Source organism: Hemibagrus wyckioides, linkage group LG15 (assembly GCF_019097595.1).
Source record: "Hemibagrus wyckioides isolate EC202008001 linkage group LG15, SWU_Hwy_1.0, whole genome shotgun sequence".
Lineage (NCBI taxonomy): Eukaryota > Metazoa > Chordata > Actinopteri > Siluriformes > Bagridae > Hemibagrus > Hemibagrus wyckioides.
Window position 1 is genome coordinate 5,546,379 of NC_080724.1, and position 24,406 is coordinate 5,570,784.

Consider the following 24,406-nt stretch of genomic DNA (forward strand, 5'->3'; position numbering starts at 1 on the left):
GCTCATGTGATATAGGGTTTGTCCTAAGCAAGGCTAAGCTTGCTTGACTGTTTACTTACACCAGGGGTGTCCAATCTTACCTGGAAAGGGCCGATTAAACAGGTGTGTCTCCTGCTTGATTGGTACCTGCACCCACACTGGCCATTTCGGGATAAGATTTGAAACACCTGACTTACACCATAACTCGATTAAAGCTAGAACAGCAGTCCCAGCAGTAGAAATGGCCAAACTCATTCAAAATGAGTTTTATATTACTCTAAATGTTGTAGAATTCTATAATGACAGTAAAGTAGTTTTGGGGTATATTCATAACCAAACCAGATGGTTTTACATATATGTGAGTAATAGACCCCAATGGATTATGAGATCAATAAGGCCAGAACAGTTTCCATAAGTCGAAACCCTGCTGATCATTCAACATTTTCAGTGTCCTCCATAAACTTAAAACATTCCACATGGCTTTCTGTGCCTGCCTTTCTTCCACCATCCTGACTCAACCTAATTGACCCACTTTGAGTGCTTCTCAGCCTGGAAAAATCTCTAATGAGGTATATCCAATTTAATCCACATCATGCATTTGTTCAGACTTGAAACTAAGTTAGCAAACACCTGTAAAATAAAATAGCATCTTTGTAATGAAACACTCACAGAAGAACTTTCACAAGCAAAATTTGTGATAGTACAACATATCCAACAGTGTTAAGTTTTATGAAGAGAAGGAAATCATAAAAATGTGAATCATAAAGAACTCGGAACCCCTCTATTGACCAAGATGGACTTCTGAGGGTAGGTCGCAGACTCAAGCATGCTCCTATAGAACAAAGAGAAAAGCATCCTGTTATCATTTCTGGGAAAAGCCCTTCTGATCATGAAACATTTTGATGAACTGGTCATACACCAGAGACACCTGGTTACGAAAAGTGCTATCAGAAATGCAGGATTCTGGATCATTGGAGCAAAGATATATGCATCATCTGCCAGAGACTCAAAGGAAGAGTCATTGAACAGAAGGTAGCTTCTCCAGATCCACTTGCCACTGATGCACTGTTCACTTATGTCAGCCTTGACATCTTTGGGCCATGGACGGTCGCTTTACACAGCACATGGTATGGCTTTGAAAAAAAAAGATGGGTAAACATTTTTACCTGTTTGAGTATTCAAGCAGTCCACTTTGAATTGATTGAATTTCTTGATGCCTCCACCTTTATCAATGCCCTCTGATGTACTTTGCCATAAAGGGTCCAGTAAAACAAATCAGATCAAACTGTGGTGCAGGCAGTGTGCATGTAAAGAGCTAAGAATACTTGAAGAGCAGCCTAGCTTGCAGAGTAGCCAAGCCTAGCTTTTAATGTGAGTATCTAGTAAATCTTCAGAGTGGCTGCAAAATGGCATTCCAACCGGACTAACATCAAGGAAAGAGATATATTCCGAACATCAAGGAAGTTCAAGTCAAAAGAAATGACTGGCTGTTGGCTCTTGTACCTCAAGTATTTCCAGACATTGATGAGAAGGTGAGGAAAATTGAAATTAAGGTCAACAAGAATGAGAACTGTAGAACTTATCGGAGACCTGTGCCCTAAGTGATTTACTCTTCTGTCACCAGAAAAACAGAAGGGCTAACAGCTCTAAGGAACTGTTGTATTGGTGATAATAGTATTTCTAGCATACCAGGTTGGGAGTATTCTGACTATTTTAGTAGTTTGTAGGCAGCCATTTTAGTTTTAATTTCACAACAGCAGTGACACAGCAAGAAATGTTCTTCTGTTATTTCAGGCCAAAGAGGCCATCGTCTTTAAGTTTATTTGTTTATTGCATTTAAATACATCTGATGTAATTTTTTAAAGATGATTATTGTTATCTTTCTTTTATATATAAACCCTGAATTGTTTATTTTTTTAAAAATTACCTATATTTATCAATTATATAAATATTAGGGCAATTACCTTTACTTTGATTGAAGAGAATTCTTTAGTTTTTAACTTCTCCTTCAATCCTAATCCTGTTTAAGTAGATCAGGTGCAGCCTACAGTGCATCTGGAAAGAATTCACAGTGCTTCAATTTTTCCACATTTTATGTTACAGCCTTATTCCAAAATGGATTAAATTCATTATTTTCCTCAAAATTCTACAAATAATAACTCATAATGACAATGAGAAAGTAGTTTGTTTGAAATCTTTACAAATTTATTAAAAATAAAAAACGAAAAAAATAACATGTACATAAGTATTCACAGCCTTTGCTCAATACTTTGTTGAAGCACCTCTGGCACCAATTACAACCTCAAGTCTTTTGAGTACGATGCTACAAGCTTGGCACATCCATTCTTCTTTGCAGGACCTCTCAAGCTCCATCAGCGTGGATGGAGAGCGTTGGTGCACAGCCATTTTCAGATCTCTCCAGAGATGTTCAATTGGGTTCAAGTCTGGGCTCTGGCTGGGCCACTCATGGACATTCACAGAGTTGTCCCATAGCCACTTCTTTGCTATCTTGGCTGTGTGATTAGGGTCGTTGTCCTGTTCAAAGATGAACCGTTGCCCCAGTCTGAGGTCCAGAGAGCTCTGGAGCAGGTTTTTCATCAAGCATGTCTTTGTACATTGCTGCATTCATCTTTCCCTTGATCCTGACTAGTCTCCCAGTTCCTACTGCTGAAAAACATCCCCACAGCATGATGCTGCCACTGCCATGCTTCACTGTAGGGATGGTATTGGCCAGGTGATGAGCAGTGCCTGGTTTCCTCCAGACATGCTTGGCCATTCAGGCCAAAGAGTTTAATCTTTATTTCATCAGACCAGAGAATTTTGTTTCTCATGGTCTGAGAGTCCTTCAGGTGCCTTTTGACAAACTCCAGACGGGCTGTCAAGTGCCTTTTACTGAGGAGTGGCTTCCATCTGGCCACTCTATCATACAGGCCTGATTGGTGAAGTGCTGCAGAGATGGTTGTTCTTCTGGAATGTTCTTCTCTCTCCAGAGAGAAATGCTGGAGCTCTTTCAGATTGACCATCAGGTTCTTGGTCACCTCCCTGACTAAGGCCCTTCTCCCTGATCGCTCAGTTTGGCCAGGCAGCCCGCACTAGGAAGAGTCCTGGGGGTTCCAAACTTCTTCCATTTGTGGCTGATGGAGGCCACTGTGCTTATTGGGACCTTCAATGCTGCAAATTTTTCTGTACTCTTCCCCAGATACTGTGCCTCGACACAATCCTGTTTTAAAGGTCTACAGACAATTCATGGCTTGGTTTGTGCCCTTACATGCATTGTTATCTGTGGGAACTTATATAGACCAAATCATGTCCACTCAACTGAATTTACCATAGGTGGACTCCAATCAAGTTGTAGAAATATCTCAAAGATGATCAGTGGAAACACAATGCACCTGAGCTCAATTTTGTGTGCCATGGCAAAGGCTGTGAATACTTATGTACATGTGATTTTTTTTGGGTTTTTTTATTTTTAATAAATTTCCAAAGATTTTAAACAAACTTCTCTCATGTTGTCATGGGTATTGTTCATAGAAGTTTGAGGAAAAGAATTAATTTAATGAAGAACAGTTTAAAGAGACAAGTGTGACAAAGTAGCAAGAGTCTTACAAGAAATTACCAACAAATTTCCTTAAATAAGGACAAAGGGTTATACTAGATATTCTGTATTTTATTTTGTAATTTCTTGTGAGTTGCTTTTGGAATATACAAACTATTCTTTATTGATAATGTCACTGTCAATAGTAACAGCATAATTAATCCAGAAGTCTATAGTGACAGTATCAAAACATGTCGGACTGTATTTATATTTTACTCATGTCTATATTGCACTGTAAATTCTCTGGCTGAATGGAAGAGAAAATTGCATAATTTATACAATTAATATATGGAGTACAACTTCAGACACAACACTACCATTATGCAAAAATATCACATCCATAACAAATATTTTTTTCTTACTCACATATTCCAATGAGAAGAGACATTTTTAATTCTATGCTTTTTGTATTCATTCATGTCTCTGTTATGCATATGAGTGAAGATACCTGTGAACTTGTGTGAATTAACTACATGCCAGTAGAAAATTGTAATGCATTGACCATAAGGCCAATACAGTGAGTGAACTCTGACATAATCGACAATGCAATTGCGGTCATGTGGTTTGAAGAGGAGATAACATAGCTGGAAAATAATCATGGTACATGGAGGAATTCAATCATGCATATAGGCCACCAGAAATAAGCAGAAAAAACAGAGAACAAAACATGTCATACAAATCAAAGTTATCTACAATATTCATCCATATGAAGTATTGGTTCCGAATTACTCATGATACCTATACTCACAAGAGCCTTGGATGAAGGTGAAGACAAATGAAATACTGATGCTGCATAGGCTGCAAAATTTAGATGCTGCCTGGAATTTTCAATGAAGCAAATGCACATGTCTGTTGAGGAAACATTATAAGCTGTTTTCAGTGTGCAAACAAACCATGTGGAACCTAGAAAGCACGCTTCAGAGAAGCGTGGTGCAATTATTTATGAGATGTTCTGAATAGAACCACAATTCAACTGTGAGATGCTTATAATATCACAAATCCTCAATGGGAAAGAGTAGGAAACTATGGTGACTTCACTGGCCTGATTCACCTTGAGAGAGAGAGACATACAACCAAAAAATCAGATAATGGTGATGCTCAAGAAAATCCCATGAAGAAGAAAGACTTAATTGTAGAAAACTATGCCACATCCTAAACGCTACATATACAAAAACAAAGATATTGAGAAATCAGAGAGAAAGGAAGACAAGTCAAACTCAAGTACCTTGGATGTGAACACCTTTCTGCTGGTTACTAAGCAGCTGTTGCAGCTAACATGAGCATTGCAAAACTCACTGCAGAGAAATACTAGAAATATTTAGAGACCCCTTCCCTCAGGCCCCTCCTAACACTAATTCAACCTTTATGTGTGCACTAAAATGAATGGACAAAAAGAATTCTTTTGCATTAGTATTCCAGTGTGGGTGGCTAGTCTCACAGATCCACATATGATCCACTACAAGTCAAAGGTAGTTTGGACTTCAAACAAGACATGTTTGTCCATTGTTGTGCCATTGTCTTCACAATAGTAACACAGTTTATCACATAGCACTCCACTATCTTCTGAGAGAACCTCCAGTGATGTCATCTTTCATAATAAATTTTATGGATGATTTATGAAACTGAAAAACAACATGATAAAGATGTTTCTCGATTTTTTGACAGAAAATGGATACAAAGAAAGTCTGTCAAAAGTACAACTCAACCAGAGAGAAAATCTCACAAGAGAAGCAAGAAATGGCTGCTGACCCACCTAGTACAGTCCATGAGTTACTATAATTTCTGGGATTTTCCCATTTCAATAAAGCAATAGGTTGATTCATACACAATGATGGCCCAAATATTAAATGACATGATGAAGGTAAGAAAAGACTCCTAAGAAAAGCTACAGTTGAACAATGAAAAGTTAAACAAATGCAAGAAGCATTCAAGATCCTCAAGTAAGATTTGTGCCAAGCACCAGCCCTTTGAATTCCAGACACCATGAGCACTATGGGTACATGATGGCTGTCTTGGCCCAAGCACATGAACAGAACAGTCTTGTATTATTTAGGAAAGCTGGACGAAGTGTCACAAGGATGGGGGCCCTGCCTAAGAGTGATTCAAGCCACAGGTCTGGCCATGGATTCAGTAACGTAATGGATGAAAGGTATACAGTGAAATACCCACACACTGTATACACAATAATCACCATGAATCCACTGTTACTGCTGCATGATAGACAGCAATTCTGAAGCTGCCCAACATCACTGTGAAATCACCCAGCAACATTGTTACCAGATCCACATACTGAAGAGGGTCATCACAACTGTCAAAGTTGTTCAGATGATGAAAGACCAAAGACAGCTCAAGAAAGGACGTCCGTGTAGTAGAAAAATTCCCATGCTCCAACATAAGGTCATAGTTATGCTTCGATATATTTGTTTACATGAACATGCTTGGAAGGCAGAAATATTGCTGTGGGCCACACACGCTGAGTGTGAGAAGAGACATATGTATGCACAAAGACAGTATTGCCTAACCACATAACTAGTTATAACCAAATCTAGCCCATCCAAGAGGAAGAGACAGCTGTGAAGAAAAACAGGCTGCAGTTGAGACTTTACAAAGTTATATAGCTCAGAAAAACTTGGCTTGCCTTGCCTTGTCTTGAATTTCATTGTAGTGGAGCATGTTACCAAGCCTTTTATTAAATAGTGATTTGTTTTTGAATTTCCACCATACTGTGCACAATCCAAAATTGGATTTGTGCACAGACAGATCCTCTCAAGATAATCAGAGACTGGTAGGCTAGGCAGTAACGTCAGCACATGAAGTGCTCGCCTCAAAGGCTTTGTCAGGGAAAACTTCAGCACAACAAGAAGAACTCAAGGCACTCAATGAAGTGTGTAATCTAGCCAACAGACTTATTGGCTGCATTGCAACTACTAAAAGAATTGTCTGTAATTAAAGTCAAAGCACACAAAAAAACAAAACACAGAAGAAAGGCAAAATGGAATGTAGTAGCAGCAGCAGATGATCAAAAGATTGAAGCAAAGACAACGTTCTACAAGAATGGACTTTGATATCAAAGAACTACAAGAAGGATATAGACAAGAGAAAAAATGGTCCTGGATGTAAAATGGAGCAAAGATGCATGAAAATGAATTGTGGAAGCATTGTCACTCCTCCAAAGTTACTACCATATCTGGCTACAAATATGCATTCTCTGGTTCAAATTGAAGTGGGAATGATGGTCTATATGGTGTAACCTAGCATTCAACAATGAAACTGAAAGTGTTACAGTGTTAATTGTATAAAAAACAATCCAGTGGGGAGACCCAAAACTCCTGGGATGAAAATTCCAGCACATCCAGGTTTGTTCCAACATTTGTAAGTGGACAATGTAACCATGGTAAAAATGCATGCCTGTCCTGAAGTCTTAGACATGTTTGACATATTCTAAAGGTGGGTAGAAGAATTTAACAAGAAAAAGCAGTGATACTCATACTGCAATCATGTAGTCATTATTCCTCATAGGGGCATTGGACTCAGACCACAGGGTCACACTTTTAAGCAGCATTCTGAAAGGAAGTGTGCCAAATGATGGGTACTGAAAGGAAATTCCACTGCCTGCATCGTAATCAGTAAATGGGAATCGTGGCACAAATGAACTGAACCATCAAAGAGAGACTCCCAAAAAGAGAGATTGAAATGCATCAGGAAGGACTCTCACAGAAGCTCTTCCCATTGTGTTATTCTGATTAAGAGCCACCTACACTAAAGACCCGGCCAATATTGTTGCCAGGAACATCTGACTTGTCTTCTGCTGATGCCCACTTCACTAGTAAAGCATTGCTAAAGTTATAGACATTGCTAAATAAATTACTCAGTTTACAGTTTCACTTTAAACAGGGAGAAAGCAAGTGATTGATGCTTAGAATTCACCTGGACCTGGTAGTCACAGCTTGGTTCCAGGACAGTGGGTTCTTGTCACCAAGCCACAGCACTTGCAAACACCATTACAGCCAAAGTTTGAGGGACTGTATCATATTATCCTTGTCACTGACAGGAAGCCAAGGTGGATTCATCCCACACATGTGAAGTTGGTTGATGAACCAGCTGAAAAGAAGGAGCAACAATACAACAAGTCAATTAGGTGAAGTACTGAACCTCTCCCTGATTGGTCTATGCATACTTGTTCTTCATGCCGCAATGTCGTAAACAGGGCAGAAGAAGAGAATTCAGACTTTTCTGAGTAACACCATCATATAATCCATTCTGTTTTTCGAGGTAGTTGTACAGTTATATGATTTTGAGTGGAAACATTTATATTGCATATTGCTATAAAAGTTGTTTCCAACATTATAATCACATATTAGTGCCTTTGAATGTTTCTAATATAAGAATATCCAAAATTGTGTTATTATGTACAGCAGGTAAAATAAGTATTGAACATGTCACCATTTTTCTTATAATATTCACCAAATATATTTCTAATGGTGCTATTAACATGAAACCAGATGTTGGTAACAACCCAAGCAATCCACACATGCAAAGAAATCAAACCATAGATGTCCATACATTAAGTTATGTGTAATAATGTGAAATGACACAGTAAAAAAAAGTATTGAACATGCTTACTGAAATTTATTTAATACTTCGTACAAGTCTTTGTGGGTAATGACCAGTTCAAGACACATCTAGTTGCACGCATTGCTCAAGTGTGATTTTGACTTGATTTTGTCTTCAACTCTTACTCTAATCTTTAGTTCTTTCCATAGATTTTCAATTGGATTCAAGTCTGGTTTCTTTAAAACCAATTCCTTTGCTGTGTGTTTGGGATCATTGTCTTGCTGAAATGTCCACCTTTGTTTCATCTTCATCATCAAAAACATCTCAGTACATTTTTCCATTCATCCTTTCTTCAATTACATGAGGTTTGCCAGTACTGTATGCTCAAAACAGCCCCACACCATGATATTCCCACCTCCAAACTTCACTGTTGGTATGGTGTTTTTGGGGTGATGTACAGTACTGTACAATGTATTCTCCCAGTATTTCACAGGCTTGTCCAAATGTTGTGCAGCAAACTTTAAATGAGCTTCAACATGCTTTTTCTTCAGTCTTGCATGGTGAGCATGCATACAGGCCATGGTAGATGAGTGCACTACTTATGGTTTTCTTTGAAACAATTGTACCTGCTTATTCCTAAGGTTGCAAAGGTCTTGAGAACCAGCTGATATTAATTTGCACTGCCAATGGGGCAAGATTGCTTTCTAATTACTGATTGATTTCAGCTAGTGATTGATTTCAGCTAGTGTCTTGGCTTTCCATCCGTTTTTGCACCTTCCTTTCTTCACGTGTTCAACACTTTTTTCCCCTGTGTCATTTCACATTATTACACATAACTTAATTTATGGACATCTATAGATTTCTTTATCTGCATGTGTGGATTGGGTTACCAACATCTGGTGAAAATTTCATGTCAATAGCACCTTTAGAAATATATATTTAGAAATGGTGACGTGTTCAATACTTATTTTACCCGCTGTATATCTTTTCAAAGATTCAACAGATTTACAGTTATATGCAGAAAATTAAAGTGTACACTGACATTGCTCAGTGTGGTGAGTGGTCTTGAACATAATAGTGAAGTAATAACGGTAAGATAAACTACTTAGTTACTCAGGGCTTAATATACTATACACACATTACGAGACAATGGAATCCCCAATATTCGTCCTAATATTCTTATTCTTCATAGTTTATAAAAATCTAGGTCATTCTTTAGTATAACCATAGCTCTTGATCATATTTTAAAAAGGTGTTCATATTTTCTGACATTACTAAAGTCATTTTGAAAATGATCTTGATAACTAGATGGACTTGGATATATTACTAGCAGAAAAGTGGGGTGCAATTCTTGGTAACGAGTATTGCACATTCATCCTAGAAACATCTAAGCTGCTGGCCACAGTAGATTTTTGAATATGGCTGTGGGCATATCTGCCCACTCAGCCACAAAAGCATTAGGTCAGGTACTGATTTCAGTTCTTCCCAAGGTCAGGGCTCTGGCAAACCATATACATGGATCTTCATAAGGGAAATCTTTTACTCTATATCATAGAAAGACATTCTAGACAATCATGTACATAAACATAGACAAGCCAATAAGGCCTCCAACACCAAGTTGCATAATGCCATGCCATGAGGTAAACAACTCTTTCCCAGCTAGGCACACTGAGTCAGGCAACCACGGCCTCAAAATGTAGCAGCTTTTACATTTCAGAGCTTCCTGTATTTTCAACTGAAACTCACCAAGCAGCAGGACCACTGGACCAAAAAAGCCATTTTGTGTGACTTTCAAATTAAGCTCATTTCATTAAATTGCACCAGTCTGTTCACTAATGTTGGTGGACCTTGCAATATTTAATAGTTGCAATACTTAATAGTTAATATATAATCAACTAGAACTAAAAGAAATGTAATTAATTTCATGGCTCACCTATGCCATCACACATCACAGCCTCAGCATTATGAAGTCTTTGTTTTGCATGATTCTGCTGACAAAAAAATTCCACCTCCAGCCATTTCTGTCTTCTGCCTGCATACACAAACATTTTCTCTCCCCACCCCGGTTGTCACTAATTTCATTATCCTATTCATTTCAGCACTATAATCTTCCTTTCATCCTAGCAGCACACTCTTACATCAGTTATTATTCCATGATCCCAAACCTTTTTTTCCTCACAGTCTCAGTGAATTTTTCCCTCTCACTCTCAGTGACTGAAAACTTTCAGTGATCACAGCTCTTCTTTTTTTCTCTCTCCTGATAAAAGTTCCCTCAAAATTTTTTATACAATGAAGTGAAAATGTATTACAAATATTTATGAATAATTAAGAAGCATATTTTCTTCTAAAATGTTATCAGTAATGTCACTTCCTGCAGCAGCCTTCTATCACAAAAATCTTGCATTGTGGGTAAAAATACATTTCCATCAAATCTTTCACATATATCACAACCATTACTGACTTTGTCTTTTCCTCTCCCTTTTTCTTTACCATATATAAAACCAAAAGAAATCCATATGTCTTTACCATATATTACTGATCTGGTCACTCCATATAGCTCACACAAATGTGTACACGGCAGCATATCTCAAGTAGTTCTCTGAAATATTATTAAAATATACTAATATATTAGTTGTTGTTTTTTTGGTCATCTTAAAATGAACATTCTTTGTTATTAAAAGAAAATCCTCCAGGAAAATCATACAGATATTTTGATGAAATGTTGCTTGAAAGACCCCATTTTCACTCACAGCAGCACTGTGAATGATTCCCATCTTCCTAGAATGTAACAAACCCAAAGACTTAAAAATAAATAAATAAATAAATAAAAAGTCAGCCATCCAAATTCATGGGGGTTAGGGGTGCAGGACCACAACCTTGGTTAATGTTAAAAAAAAAAAAAAAATGCAAACATCGCAACCCATATTTAACACAAAAAGGTAAAACAATGCAGTGTACAATAACAGTTTATTACTAGCATTTATAACACTGTATATACAGTATAGTACAATACATACAGTCGTTTATTAAAGCAGTGGAAGTGGACTGTCAGGGTCTTCATCCTCGTCATCTTTTACATGTTCCATATGTGGAGGAAGAAAAAAGAAGGGACTGCCACAAGGGTGGCAGAGGTGAAAGCGGTGAAAGATGCAGTGATACCCTGTATAATCTTCTTGAAATATTTTTTTTCAGTTTACCTTTTTGTCTGTTCATTTCTTTAAAAATGTTGGTGACCTTAGCCAACATGTCTTCTACCAATTCCTTCTCCTTTAAGGAGGTATATGTCATAACAGTCCATTGCAGCTTAGAACCTATGCAGACTTGCTGCAATACTCCTGTATATATACTTGTCGTCTTGCACTTCTTAATATTCTCCCTTGTCTGGAATTGCCTCTGTGTCAGGAACAGTCAGCTCTATTAGGACAACCCCTGTTATCTCTTTGGGGCTGATGTTGATTAACCATCTTCGCTACCTCCAAACTGTCTTGCATAATCTCTTTGATTGGGTCTGTAGTAAAGCCAGTAAACTCGTTCACACATTCTGGCCAAAGATTCTTCCAGCATTCAACGAGTTCAACGTCTCTGGCTTGATAGCTTTCATGGCTCTTTCAAAGACATACTCCTTCCATGTTCTCATAATGTTTTTCCATGCATGGTCTTCTTCCAAAGACTGCACAATCATCTCCATTGAGTAACACCTCTTTATAACAAGAGGCTGGGTGAGAGAAGTTGTGTTGGGGGACATTGAATGTTTTACTTTACTGCTTTAAATTAACACCTTTACTAAGGTTCTGACTGTCCAGAGGTATTTTTGAGTACTAATAGGCCCTTAAAAGGCTTTTCCTATCTGGCAAGGTATTTTCTGATCTCCAGAACAAAACACAGATGAAACCACTCAAGAAAAAGTATTATTGTTTTTTTCAGTCCTTCATATTATGAATACAGGACAAGCTTTTCCTTGTGTTGCTGCATTTTTTTTTTTTTTTTTACAAATCTTGCAACGACATTAAATTAGCATTTTCTACACTAGAGATATATGGATCTCACACTGGGGTGAGAAGTCTTCGCACTCAGTGCTGTAGCTTTCACTTTCCCATTCATTAGTCATGACTGCCCAAACCAAATGGCTGATTTCTAATATCTATTAAACCTCAAATCAAGTCAGCAGAATATATTCACATATTCCTCCAATAACTCTGCCCAAATATTTATCAAGTTGGATATGAACAGATTTATCATATGAGCATTTACACAATAAATTTGGTATTCATGAAAATCTGGTCATTCTGGTCAGAAAAACATTTGTATTCTACTCATGTACTGTAATGGTGTGTAAATTTATACCTTACAAAACTAACTAGTGTAAACCTTGACACATCGGCTTCAAATTATTTTGTGATGAGTTTCTGCGTTTTTTTAATGGATTATGCACTCAAGTTCAAATAGTTTTGTGTTTTTGTGGATTTTGTGAAACCAATCATTTTATATGAACTGCATAAAATATAAATATGAAAAAAGCAAGCTAATACAAATCCATCAATTAAGACAAATAAGATCATTCAATCAATTCATCCATCCATCTATCCATCCATTATCTACACTGCTTATACTGGGTTACAGGGAAGGAGACTCGGCACAGGGCAGGGCACATCCTGAATAGGATGCCAGTCTATCACGGGGCATAAATGCAGACACTTACACACCCATTTCCACACTGTGGACAATTTAGAGACACCAAACATCCAAAAACACATCTTTGGCTTGAAGGAGGAAACCGAAGCACCCAGAGGAAATCCCCAAGGAACAGGGAGAACTCCACCTGCAAACTCCACACACAGATGGTGGAGGCAGGAATCAAACACCCAACATGGGGGGTGTGAGGAAAATATGTTAACAACTAAGCCACCAAAATCAAACTGTCATTCATTAATGAAAAATGGTGCTATATAAAAGAAAAACATGCTATAAAATCATAGGCTGTAAAGGATTAGGTGGTGCATATAAGTCTATTTGTTCTTTTTGCCAAGGCATCTTCTATTAATGCTGTGCTGCACCTTATTAGAGCCAGCACTAAGTGACATAAGTTTCCGTGCTCTGGTGTGTCTCAAGCTGCAATGTGCAAGATTCTCCCCACCCTCCCCAATGTGCTGTGGACTGTCTGCGTCCTGCTGTTTCAAAGGACATAGGGGAGGGGGAGAGGGATTTCTGGCCTGGCATTTACAGATGTTTTGCATTCAGTTTTTGAGTTTGGTCTGGCTTATGTTAACATTTACACACAACTATACTTAAAGATTGATAAATGATGCCCATTGTTTTAATTTTTTGTTTTCACGCATATGATACTTCATTAAGTACAAATGATGACAGCTCCTCTTTTTCTTTAACTCAGTTTGAATCTGGGCTACACTGGGCGTTCACATTTACTGCAGAGCATCTAACACGTGCACAAAAGACATGGGATACTGGAATATTTCATTATAGAACAGATTGGTAAATTTAGTCTAAATATCCACTCACTTGTTTTCAGAAACCACTTTATCTTGCTTAGGATGTGCTTGTAAACATTTCATTCAAAACACTGGTGTACATCACTAAAAACAAGCCCTAGCTTTTCTGCTTATGAAAACGTGGGTTGAGGGCCAGTCAGAACTTATCAGCAAGTTCAGACTTGGATTCTTCTCTTTAAACTACACACCTACACTATAGGGTTAACTAAATAATTAAACTATTTACAAAATATATTTTAAGATGAATAACAATATACTGAGAAATTTAGTGGGTATAAAAAGAAAAGCCATGTTTAAAGACATTTTAAATTGGGGATTAACTACAATGATAGATTTATAACCTGAATAGTTGTCTGTGGCTATGAATCAGGTTTTAATAGCCATGCAGTACACTTCATATTCACCATGATTGTCATTTTCAGTGCTGTCCAACTGTACTGTCTCCAGGGGTTGAGAATGTTTGGGTGGGCGTCCTTTGAACGTGCCTGAGGATGGCTTAACCAAACGGGAAACACTGGAGGGGTCCATGCCTGTAAAGGTATACCCCACACATACACATTTCAGTATACAGGAAGTTATATTACATGGATTAGATACAGTGGATATAAAAGGTCTCCACAGCCTGGTAAAAAAAAATGCAGGCTTTTGTGATGTAAAAATTGTATATAAATTTAATTATTTTCTACATTTCACATGACATAGTAAACAATAAAATTTGTTTAAAAAGAGAAGAAAAAAAACTTACTACCAACTCATAACTTGGTTGTGTATGCAAACTATTTAGTAATGGGTCATGTGCTTGTACTCTGAATTAACTACGTTCATCACAAAATCACATTTATACTCATGTACAAATATTATTATCATAGAAATGTCATCAAGAAAGTGATTCTGGTTAACCCCAAATAAAGATAGTAAAGAATCTGTAGAATTTTTCCGGCATCTTCTTGATTATAACTGACTGATGAAGCCATGAACTGCAAACAGCTTACAAAGCAGGTACAGGATCTCAGTGTTGATAGTTATTGAACAGGAGAGGGGTACAAATGAATTTCCAAAATATTATATAAATTGTGATGGCGGAGCCCACATCACCACCAATAAGCATCTTCATGTCACTCTTCGCCTAGCTCCCAACAGAGACAAAAACCTCAGCTGTGGGCCAGAGAAAACAGTAGTGACAGCCAATCAGAGCATTGCGTGCCTCCACTCACCATCTTTGAGACAAAGGGATAGTATCATTGGGCGATATTTATTTGGGGAGTTCTCTCACATGTTAGTGACTGCTAACGTGCATGTCTCTCTCTGTCTGCGAGTTGCAGATACCACCAATGAGAGAAGTATGACACTTCCCGGACGCAGACTTGACCCTGTTGACTCCAGCTGGGTTCTGCCCAAGAGATGGAGATTCATGCCTGCCTTGCTCCATCTCTATAAATGATTCTGAATACTATCTTTTTGCCTCACTAAAGACTAAATTAAACTTACTGCAAGCTTAATTTACTACTTCACTTATCCAACACTTTGTAAATAAAGCACTCTTTCATCAATTTCTCTGCCTCTGTGTTCAGCCTGTAACAGCTCAAGTTGCACCCTAATGGAGTCCTAGTCTGACAACAAGGTACTCCAGCGGCAGCACCGGGTGCAGCACATAGGGTATAGGTGAGGCGATGTGCATGAATACCTCTTAGGCAAAAGCATACAATCAAGGCAGCAATTAGTCCCTGCCTCACCCATTCTCTGATTTTGGGGACAAACTGGCTGGCAAATCAGCTCTGATTGAAGGGAACATGTGTGGATTGCAGAGTGTGGGATGAGTGCCGGGTTTGCTGGGGAGCAGTTGCCAGGGCAATCAACATCAGCTACACATCAAGAAGACACAGAGAGGGTGAGAGCCTTTATGCAATATCTCGGTGCATAGTGTGGTACAGACACTTTTCTGTGTTATTTCCCAATTCAGGATCCTGAAAGAGATCCTAACTGACAAAGGTATAGCGTTTGTCACAGTATCCTTGCAATATTTTGTGATGCCTGCCATAGAGACTATTTCAACACTGGGCCTGTAATTTCTAAAACAGGTTGGAGACACTGGGAGAGGGATTGCAGTTTAATTCTTCACTAAATTTCCACTCACCATTTTGCTGAAAGTTTTATCTTTGGGCAAGTCTGAACCTCCTGGCAAAGGCAACAAGGTTGTGGGCCGAAATATCCTGCTACAATAATCTTCCTATTTTACTGTGCATATCAGGTGCTTTGTGTTTATAGAATCTCCATTTTTTCTGGTGGTGTGCAGGAGTTTATTTTTGCTCTTATCTGTCACGTCTGACTCTTTATAAAGGGTGCCAATAATTTTGAATTTAACATACATTATCCACAAACAGATGTCCTCATGGAGTGGTTTACCCAAATGTTTAAAAACATGATTTGTAATATTGTTTAACATTATGCATAGAAATAGGATAAGTGGCTCAAGTCCCTGTTATTCACAGTACAAGAGGTCCTGCAAGCCTCCATAAGGTTGGTCCTCATCCTCCAGGTTGGTCCTGCTGGGACAGGAATTCAGTCTCTGTTTGGACCACATGCCAGGGGCTCCACCACATTAAAGATGCCAATGCACAGATCACGTGTTGTTATCTGGCACTTCAGGTGTATAAGTCTGAGGTAGTCCACAGGCCAGGGTATAGATGGCTGTGGCAGATTTCCTCTGCCAGCAGGAGGAGTCAGCTGCAGGCCAGACAGCTCCCCAGCCTGAGGCAGACAGTAGGTGTTTTGGAAAGTGAGGGCGGGGTCAAGCACTGACTTGTGAATGGAGGACAGAGCCGAGGAAATTAAGTGGTGAGGATAACACATCTGTGCTGAATGTCACTCTCTAATCTCTGTTCCAGTGAGCTATGGTAGACATAAAAGAAGGAATTCATTTCCAATCTGGCCTTTCATTTCATACTGCTGATAACTGGTTTTGTATTGTGTGGTATGGCCTCAATATTTTTATTATATAGTGAATTGTGATATCATCACCCCTGCCGAATGGAGGTTGTCGCTGATTTCACTGACTATTTATGGGGTTTTCCTTCACAGTTCTCACAATGTTTCTGTTATCAGCTGTTTTCCTTGACCCACCCGTTCAGTGACTGTTGCTCAGTACACAAGTGGTTTTCTTATTTTTCAGGACAGGTCACATTGTTGCACTGTATATTCCTAATATCTATACAGTGCTTCTGATTGATTCCCTTTTTTCTCATCTTAAAATTTGTTTTTGTCCCATAGACAGATCTCTGATTTCCATGTTGGCTTGACCTTTTTAAAAAACAAAAAGTTTTACAGGTGAAACTGTGTGTTTGGTTTCACAGCTAAAACCAAAACTAGATGCGTTTAGAGCTAACTATTTTTTAAACTCAGAACAGAAAACACCTGGGTAACAGAAAACACATGTGAAATTTTTAACTATCTTCTCATATTCATCTTTTGATCTCAAACCCAAATGTCTTCAGTCCACAGCAAAAACAAATGAATTGGCACTGCCGTGCTAATAGTTTATGAAGGGACTGCAGCTTGTCAGTCTCAAACACTTACCTACCGTACATGGTTGGGTATTTCAAAGTTGACAAAGGCTGAATTAGCATTTGTTCAAATACAGGAAAAGACCCCAGTGACTTCAGCCTGGTCAGAATTTCTGAAATTGTTTTTTAAATGTTGTGTTGTTCAAATATCAGCAATCCACCAGAATCCCATTTAGGTATACAGCACATCACTTAGACCAGTGTTCATGAGTTTTTGAAATGCTGCAGGCACATTACAGAGGGTAAATGGGAGAACAGTGAACTGAAAGACTGATGATAAACACCTGCTATGTGAAAGAAATCTACCAGTAGCCATGAGCAATGTTCAAATTGTAACAACTTCTGCCTGGCTAAGAAATCCTGGGATTCATCAAGTCTGGCAAAAAGATATTAGTCTTTAACAATAAGCTGGTTAAGACCACAAAAGGTCACACAAATTCTAGGCTCACCATAATGCTTTTTCACTATTACCAGAGGAGCATATCTTAGTCCTGTTGCTGGCATAATACCTTCCTGTAACATTTTGTTCTGGCCATTATTCAGCTGTTTCTTTGTAAGTGGCAGTATTAGTTCAGTATCAGTCAAAGACATGTTCACTAAGGGAACTATGGCCTAGGTGACCATGAAGCAGATCTCCAAATTTTTCTCCAAAGAAACCATGAGCTTCAACATTTACCTTTTTCCCTCTCTCTCCAGACAGGTACTGTTTACATTACAAGGGTCCCATGGGACCTCAAGACTGTTACCCTCAGAATCTTTCATGGCACAGTTGTCATACTCATTGTCATCAAGCACTGGAGGCGAATCAGCCAGTATTACTGCTCTGGGTGGAACATGAATGCGAACTGAGGCACATGAAGTCCACTTTAAAGTCAATGCATTGAAGAGGGTGAGAATACTGAAAATGTTTTCGTAGATATGCTTGCCCATAAAAGTATTAGCTAACCATATAACACCTAAAGTTGCAGGCAGTGCCAACAGCAGGGTACATGGGTAGGAAAACCCACAGCTGAGTCTGAATATTTGCCTTGATAATATTCACGATGAATATACACTATATTGCCAAAAGTATTCGCTCACCTGCCTTGACTCACATATGAACTTAAGTGACATCCCATTCCTAATCCATAGGGTTCAATATGACGTCGGTCCACCCTTTGCAGCTATAACAGCTTCAACTCTTCTGGGAAGGCTGTCCACAAGGTTTAGGTGTGTGTTTGACCATTCTTCCAGAAGAGCATTTGTGAGGTCACACACTGATGTTGGACGAGAAGGCCTGGCTCTCAGTCTCCGCTCTAATTCATCCCAAAGGTGTTCTATCGGGTTGAGGTCAGGACTCTGTGCAGGCCAGTCAGGTTCATCCACACCAGACTCCGTCATCCATGTCTTTATGGACCTTGCTTTGTGCACTGGTGCACAGTCATGTTGGAAGAGGAAGGGGCCAGCTCCAAACTGTTCCCACAAAGTTGGGAGCATGGAATTGTCCAAAATGTCTTGGTATGCTGAAGCATTCAGAGTTCCTTTCACTGGAACTAAGGGGCCAAGCCCAGCTCCTGAAAAACAACCCCACACTATAATCCCCCCTCCACCAAACTTTACACTTGGCACAATGCAGTCAGACAAGTACCGTTCTCCTGGCAACCGCCAAACCCAGACTCATCCATCAGATTGCCAGATGGAGAAGCGCGATTCGTCACTCCAGAGAACGCGTCTCCACTGCTCTAGAGTCCAGTGGCGGCGTGCTTTACACCAATGCATCCGACACTTTGCATTGCACTTGGTGATGTATGGCTTGGATGCAGCTGCTCGGCCATGGAAACCCATTCCATGAAGCTCTCTGCGCACTGTTCTTGAGCTAATCTGAAGGCCACATGAAGTTTGGAGGTCTGTAGCGATTGACTCTGCAGAAAGTTGGCGACCTCTTCGCACTATGCGCCTCAGCATCCGCTGACCCCGCTCCGTCAGTATACGTGGCCTACCACTTCGTGGCTGAGTTGCTGTCGTTCCCAAACACTTCCACATTCTTATAATACAGCTGACAGTTGACTGTGGAATATTTAGGAGAGAGGAAATTTCACGACTGGATTTGTTGCACAGGTGGCATCCTATCACAGTTCCACGCTGGAATTCACTGAGCTCCTGAGAGCGACCCATTCTTTCACAAATGTTTGTAAAAACAGTCTGCATGCCTAGGTGCTTGATTTTATACACCTGTGGCCATGGAAGTGATTGGAACACCTGATTCTGATTATTTGGATGGATGAGCGAATACTTTTGGCAATATAGTGTATATAAAGAAATGCTTTACAAATAGTTAATTTCAAGACACTTCACACTAGAGTACTGCGTGTATTATTTGTAGTAGAAGGAAAATGTTCTGAGCCAACAGCCTGGTTCCGAGTGACTAAAAGGTTTAGTTGGTCAAGAGATTTCATTCAGTAAAGACACTCATATAATATAGCCAATTCAGCTTTTAGGTCTCAAACTTAAGGTGGATGAGAAGTGCAAAAAATATAACAAACCTGAAAACAAAATAACAAATCCAAAACCAAATTAACAAATACAAAAACACAAGGACAATTAAGACAAACCAGAAAAGGTAGATATAGTTTACGAATGGAATTCTTACCACTGATTGGACAAGACATCTGTCACTTAAGATATACAAGCAGTAGGGAATTGTGTATCTAAGTTTATTTCTTGTACATGTGTGGAGTTCCGCGTTCACTTTAAACCATTTTTTTCGGTACTGCAACTTTAAATCTTTTATGGAAATAACAAACATATATTTAACTTAACAAGAAAATGGAATTCATGTAACACTACTTTGAGGAAGGACATTCATATTCCGTGATTTTGGATATACTGATAACGTATCATGGCATAAAGATTAGTTCGCAATCTCTAAAAACACACCTGAAAAACACAAGTATGTTTTGAAGACAAACTATTCCAGATTAAACTTTCTACTGCTGCAGCCTGCAGGATTTTCAATATACACTATATTGCCAAAAGTATTCGCTCACCTGCCTTGACTCGCATATGAACTTAAGTGACATCCCATTCCTAATCCATAGGGTTCAATATGACGTCGGTCCACCCTTTGCAGCTATAACAGCTTCAACTCTTCTGGGAAGGCTGTCCACAAGGTTTAGGAGTGTGTTTATGGGAATTTTTGACCATTCTTCCAGAAGCGCATTTGTGAGGTCACACACTGATGTTGGACGAGAAGGCCTGGCTCTCAGTCTCCGCTCTAATTCATCCCAAAGGTGTTCTATCGGGTTGAGGTCAGGACTCTGTGCAGGCAGGTCAGGTTCATCCACACCAGACTCGGTCATCCATGTCTTTATGGACCTTGCTTTGTTCACTGGTGCACAGTCATGTTGGAAGAGGAAGGGGCCAGCTCCAAACTGTTCCCACAAAGTTGGGAGCATGGAATTGTCCAAAATGTCTTGGTATGCTGAAGCATTCAGAGTTCCTTTCACTGGAACTAAGGGGCCAAGCCCAGCTCCTGAAAAACAACCCCACACCATAATCCCCCCTCCACCAAACTTTACACTTGGCACAATGCAGTCAGACAAGTACCGTTCTCCTGGCAACCGCCAAACCCAGACTCGTCCATCAGATTGCCAGATGGAGAAGCGCGATTCGTCACTCCAGAGAATGCGTCTCCACTGTTCTAGAGTCCAGTGGCGGCGTGCTTTACACCACTGCATCCGGCGCTTTGCATTGCACTTGGTGATGTATGGCTTGGATGCAGCTGCTCGGCCATGGAAACCCATTCCATGAAGCTCTCTGTGCACTGTTCTTGATCTTGAATCTGAAGGCCACATGAAGTTTGGAGGTCTGTAGCGATTGACTCTGCAGAAAGTTGGCGACCTCTTTGCACTATGCGCCTCAGCATCCGCTGACCCTGCTCCGTCAGTTTACATGGCCTAGACGAGTTGCTGTCATTCTCAAACACTTCCACGTTCTTATAATACAGCTGACAGTTGACTGTGGAATATTTAGGAGAGAGGAAATTTCACGACTGGATTTGTTGCACAGGTGGCATCCTATCACAGTTCCACGCTGGAATTCACTGATTTCTCTTCGATTTGGCAGTAAGAATTCCATCCACAAACTATACATACCTTTTCCGGTTTGTCTAAATTGTCGTTGTGTTTTAGGATTTGTTATTTTGTTTTCTGACTTGTTATTGTGTTTTGTGATTTGTTATTTTGTTTTCTGACTTGTTATTGTGTTTTGTGATTTGTTATTTTGTTTTCTGACTTGTTAGTGTTTTGTGATTTGTTATTTTGTTTTCTAACTTGTTATTTTGTTTTCTGACTTGTTATTGTGTTTTGTGATTTGTTATTTTGTTTTCTAACTTGTTATTTTGTTTTCTGACTTGTTATTGTGTTTTGTGATTTGTTATTTTGTGTTGCACTTCTCGGCCACCGTACAAACTTGTGCTTTGCATCCTACAGCAGCCTGTTGCGATTTTCTATGTCTAGGCATAGTCTTAAAATCAAGTCAAAGAAATTAGTCCATAAGTCTTCATCTGCAGCCATTACACTATCGCTGTATTGGGCTATTAATGGACATTTACTAAAATAAGAGAAATTACACACTGCAATCAGTAAGATGGCATATCATTTCAAACTACAAAAGCAGCAATTCTGGACAACATTTTGTTTAGAGTACTGCAATTTACCAAAAACCTGGAGATTTCATTATTCTAGATATTTCATTCCAGTAACATCAGCAGAGAAAACCCCACAACAGTATAACAATGGAGTGGTATTATAAATAACACAAAATATCAGTAGCAATAGCAATGACCCAAGATTATATAGTAATATTATAGACTATAGTATTTAGTATCTTTTTCTGTATTTAGTACCTTTTTAGTCACATGAATCCTGCATTCTGTAGTGTGCTGTTCAGTTCACCTGAAAATCCAGAGGAAGATTTGGTTTAACTGCAAGTCCGATGCTATTCAGTTACTACACAAGATCCACCAAAAATTCTGATCATTATTAATCACCAGATAAAGTCCATTCTGTTTGCTCAAATGTTCATTTTATAGTTTCCCTTTTGCATACAAATCCAATGGGATGTTCAGTTTATACACAAATGCATTCAGGTGTTCAGTCCAGACCTAAATCTACAGCTTTACAGCTTCACACAACAACCCAGTAAACAGAAAACAAAAAGTTTGTTTCTGCATGGCTCCAATTCAGATCATAAAAGTTACGGTGGCATTTGTAGGTCCAGTGACACTCAAATACTAAACATAGTGCAAGCAGCTAATCTAAGTCCCAGAAATGGCAGAGAGCCAATGGTGATGTGGTGCACTGGACAATTTAAGAACGTTGAGTACCATTACACACTCCACAAATGAGACTGCTCCTCAAATGTTTTGGCACCAATGGTAATGAATCAATAAACTGTACAAATAGCACTTTGTGAACGATGAAAAGCTGGGCACTTTTGATTCATGGTATTTCAAATGGTTAATTTATTAGCTACATCAACCATGTCTAGCAGCTTCTAATGTTTCTTTTGTACATAAAATAGAAACGATACCAAGGCACCAGGGTGCATTACAGATAATTAAAGTTATATTATTCAAAGCTGAACCCAGTGTCTTTATCTGTGTTGCCCTATTTCGGCCATATCAGTGTGTATGGATATTACAAATGACATAAGCACTTCTAAAGTCACACAGAAGAAATTTTTGCTGTTTACACGTTGTGCACACTTATGCAACCAGGTTATTGTCATTTTATTGTTTCCTAAACTTTCTATTGTTTTGCCCTTTTCTGGTCACATTAAAGGAGGAACAAGATATGACATGATTTACCTTGCTTTCATTTTTTAAATTAGCATTACACTACAATTTTATGCAGTGGTATGTAGGGTTTTTTATGTCCACTGTATAGGCTTAATTTAACCAGAGGGTGATAAGAAATCTAGAGATACCAATCGCACTTTGTGTGTGTGTGTGTGTGTGTGTGTATGTGTGTGTGTGTGTATGTGTGTGTGTGTATGTGTGTGTGTATGTATGTATGTGTATGTGTGAAGGAGGGGGTCACGCGTTTCCTGTCTGGGTTACCATGGCAGTCGCCCATGATTTTTATGTTGGTCTCGTGCGGCTAGCTAGCCCTGTCCGGTAACGAGGTATAAAAGAATGAGCAGCAGGGGTGACGTAAAAGGAATGAGAGAGAGAGAGAGAGAGAGATGGAGAGATGGAGAAGGAAACGCAAGTTAACCGACCAGAACGCATAATGACCCACGCTACGTTTCTCTTAACATATAAAGTGAGAGGTCCCTCTACACAACTCCCCTTTAAAAACGAATTTAAGATGCGATAAACGACAAGCAGGTCAGCAGACGTGTCTTACACTTAGAGGGAAATATTACACTACGAGAAGCTTTTATAGACAGTGAAGCAAAATGGCGAATACGATGGATGAGTAAAGAAACGAAAGCTCACGCTATAGAGAAAGCCAAACAAGAAAAGATGTTTCCTTGCTGTAAATTGCGGTGTCTGCGAGAGTTCGGGCGATGGTATAAAATATGTTAAAGCAATGACAACGGTGCCTTGTCCGCTTCCTTACCTCTGGATTGTGCCTGATTATCTACGGGTATTTTCTTGGGGAACTGTACGAGCCTACCGTACAGCTGCTGACTCATGCGCCCGTCCGCTCCACCTTTCGGCAGTAGAAGTTGCAAAACTGGAGGTAACTTACAAACTCGCGCGTTGTTATTATTCGGTCGTATTGTCTCGGTAAAACTAAAAAAATACTCGTGTTTCTGCATAATAAAAGCCAGCTCTGAATGGAGGCGTTTGATGCGGCTCGACGTAATGCCGTCTGCTCATGACGAAAAGGGCTAGGCTAATGTGTGTCCAGCTAGCTGGCTATACAAAACATAATCAGGTTATACTGGTGGACATCGTAAATGGTGTGTAGTCTAAAAACATACATACATACCGTTCATTTTACAGCTGTACATTCATGCAGTGATCAAATCAGCCAATTCTGTGGTGGCAGCAGCAGATACTAGTCAAGAGCTTAAGGTGCTGTTCACATCAACATAAGAAATCTTGTGAGCTTTGTGACTTTGATCGTGGATGTTGGTACCAGAAGGGCTGGTTTCAGTACTTCAGATACTGCTGATCTTCTGGGATTTTCACACACTACTCTGGAGTTTACACAAAATGG

At 39.2% G+C, this 24,406-nt stretch overlaps 1 protein-coding gene across 12 annotated transcripts in view; it reads right to left on the minus strand.

Moving 5' to 3' along the window:
• The window catches only part of znf512b (zinc finger protein 512B), an 85,754-nt gene extending 61,348 nt beyond the window's left edge, over positions 1–24,406 (minus strand). For 3 of the 12 annotated variants that reach the window (XM_058409613.1, XM_058409603.1, XM_058409602.1), the window contains exons 1-2: positions 23,801–24,076; positions 14,040–14,165 (exon numbers count right to left, since the gene is read on the minus strand). In XM_058409613.1, the coding sequence (XP_058265596.1) occupies positions 14,040–14,051 (12 nt within the window). In that variant the 5' untranslated portion in view covers positions 14,052–14,165; positions 23,801–24,076. Of the gene's footprint in view, positions 1–14,039; positions 14,166–22,080; positions 22,130–23,800; positions 24,079–24,175 lie in introns of those variants that run through there. The other 9 variants (XM_058409612.1, XM_058409609.1, XM_058409606.1 and 6 more) reach the window with 7 other exon arrangements.